Source organism: Manacus vitellinus, unplaced genomic scaffold (genome assembly GCF_001715985.3).
Source record: "Manacus vitellinus isolate BGI_N305 unplaced genomic scaffold, ASM171598v3 scaffold_100_pilon, whole genome shotgun sequence".
Taxonomy (NCBI): domain Eukaryota; kingdom Metazoa; phylum Chordata; class Aves; order Passeriformes; family Pipridae; genus Manacus; species Manacus vitellinus.
The window spans coordinates 435,603-436,836 of NW_021938794.1; the positions used below are offsets into that span (position 1 = coordinate 435,603).

The window sequence follows — 1,234 nt, forward strand, 5'->3', positions numbered from 1 at the left end:
CCCGGAATGCTCTGTCTCGACCGCAAATGCCTTCCAGCCACCGCCTTTAACTTCAGCTCCTGCCCCGGCAGCTGGGACGGGAAGATCTGCTTCGACCACGGGGTGAGGAGCACGGCGGGGACAGAGGGGACCCGGGGGGTGTCACGGTCACGGGGGTGACACCGTCCCTGCGTAGGTTTGCAGTAACGAGGGGAAGTGCATCTGCCGGACGGAGTGGACGGGGAAGGACTGCAGCGTCTACGACCCCATCCCGGAGCCGAAGCCGACGGGGGAGACGGAGCGATACAAGGGTCCGTGTGCCCGCGGGGGGGGACGGGCTCCCTGCAACCCGCTGGCCCCAGGCACCGCAGACTGGGGGGGTCCCACTTTGTCCACATCCACACCGGGGATCCAGAGTGTCCCCCCACCCCGGTGCCGCAGCTCGGCTGGGTTTGCCCCCTCTCCCGGGTCCCCACAGCACTGGGTGTCCCTGGGACTGTGTCCCTGTGTCCCTGCGTCCCCTCCCCACTGAGGTGTCTCCCTATGGCTGGGTTTGTCCCCCTCCCAGGTCCTCACAGCACTAGGACTGCCCTGGGGCTGTGTCCTGGTGTCCTCATGTCCCCTTCCTACTGACATGTTCCCTGTGGCTGGGCTTGTCCCTTTCCCAAGTCCCCCTGGCACTGGGACATCGCTGGGGCTGTGTCCCCATGTCCCCGTGTCTCCTTCCCACTGACGTGTGACCCTGTCCCCTCCTCCCTGTCCCCTCTGTCACAGGTCCCAGTGGCACCAATATCATTATCGGCTCCATCGCGGGGGCCGTGCTGGTGGCTGCCATCGTCCTTGGGGGGACAGGCTGGGGATTTAAGTAAGCAGCCACCGCATGGCTCGTCCCCTCTGCTGCTGTCACCGGCCACGTCCTCCCCGTGCACCGTCACCACCCCAGGACCAGACCTGTGCCCCCCCGGGGCACTGCCAGTCCCCCCAGCTGGTCATCCCCTGCAGTGTGGCCCCCGGTCCCCTTGTCCCTGCCTGGTCCTCTGACCCTGCCTGGTCCCTTGTCCCAGCCCCTGCCTGCCCCCTGGCCCTGCCTGCCCTGCCTGCATGTACCATTGGGGTGTCACTGTCACCCCGACCCCGTGGCCGTGTCTGTCCCCAAGCATGGGGTGCCGGGGCGGGGGCTGTGTCAGTGGCCCCCTGTGTGTGCCCCTGCCTGGCACCGGGACACTGCTGCTGCCTGTGGGACCAGGGACACCGG

General features: G+C 67.7%; 1 protein-coding gene across 1 annotated transcript in view; it reads left to right on the plus strand.

Annotated features, from left to right (window-relative positions):
• LOC108642955 overlaps nucleotides 1-908 on the plus strand; it is a 24,869-nt gene extending 23,961 nt beyond the window's left edge. The window contains exons 24-26 of the mRNA XM_029963265.1: nucleotides 1-102; nucleotides 176-290; nucleotides 754-908. Coding sequence (XP_029819125.1) covers nucleotides 1-102; nucleotides 176-290; nucleotides 754-848 — 312 coding nt within the window. The 3' untranslated portion in view covers nucleotides 849-908. The remainder of the gene's footprint in view (nucleotides 103-175; nucleotides 291-753) is intronic.
• Nucleotides 909-1,234: the final 326 nt, after the last annotated feature.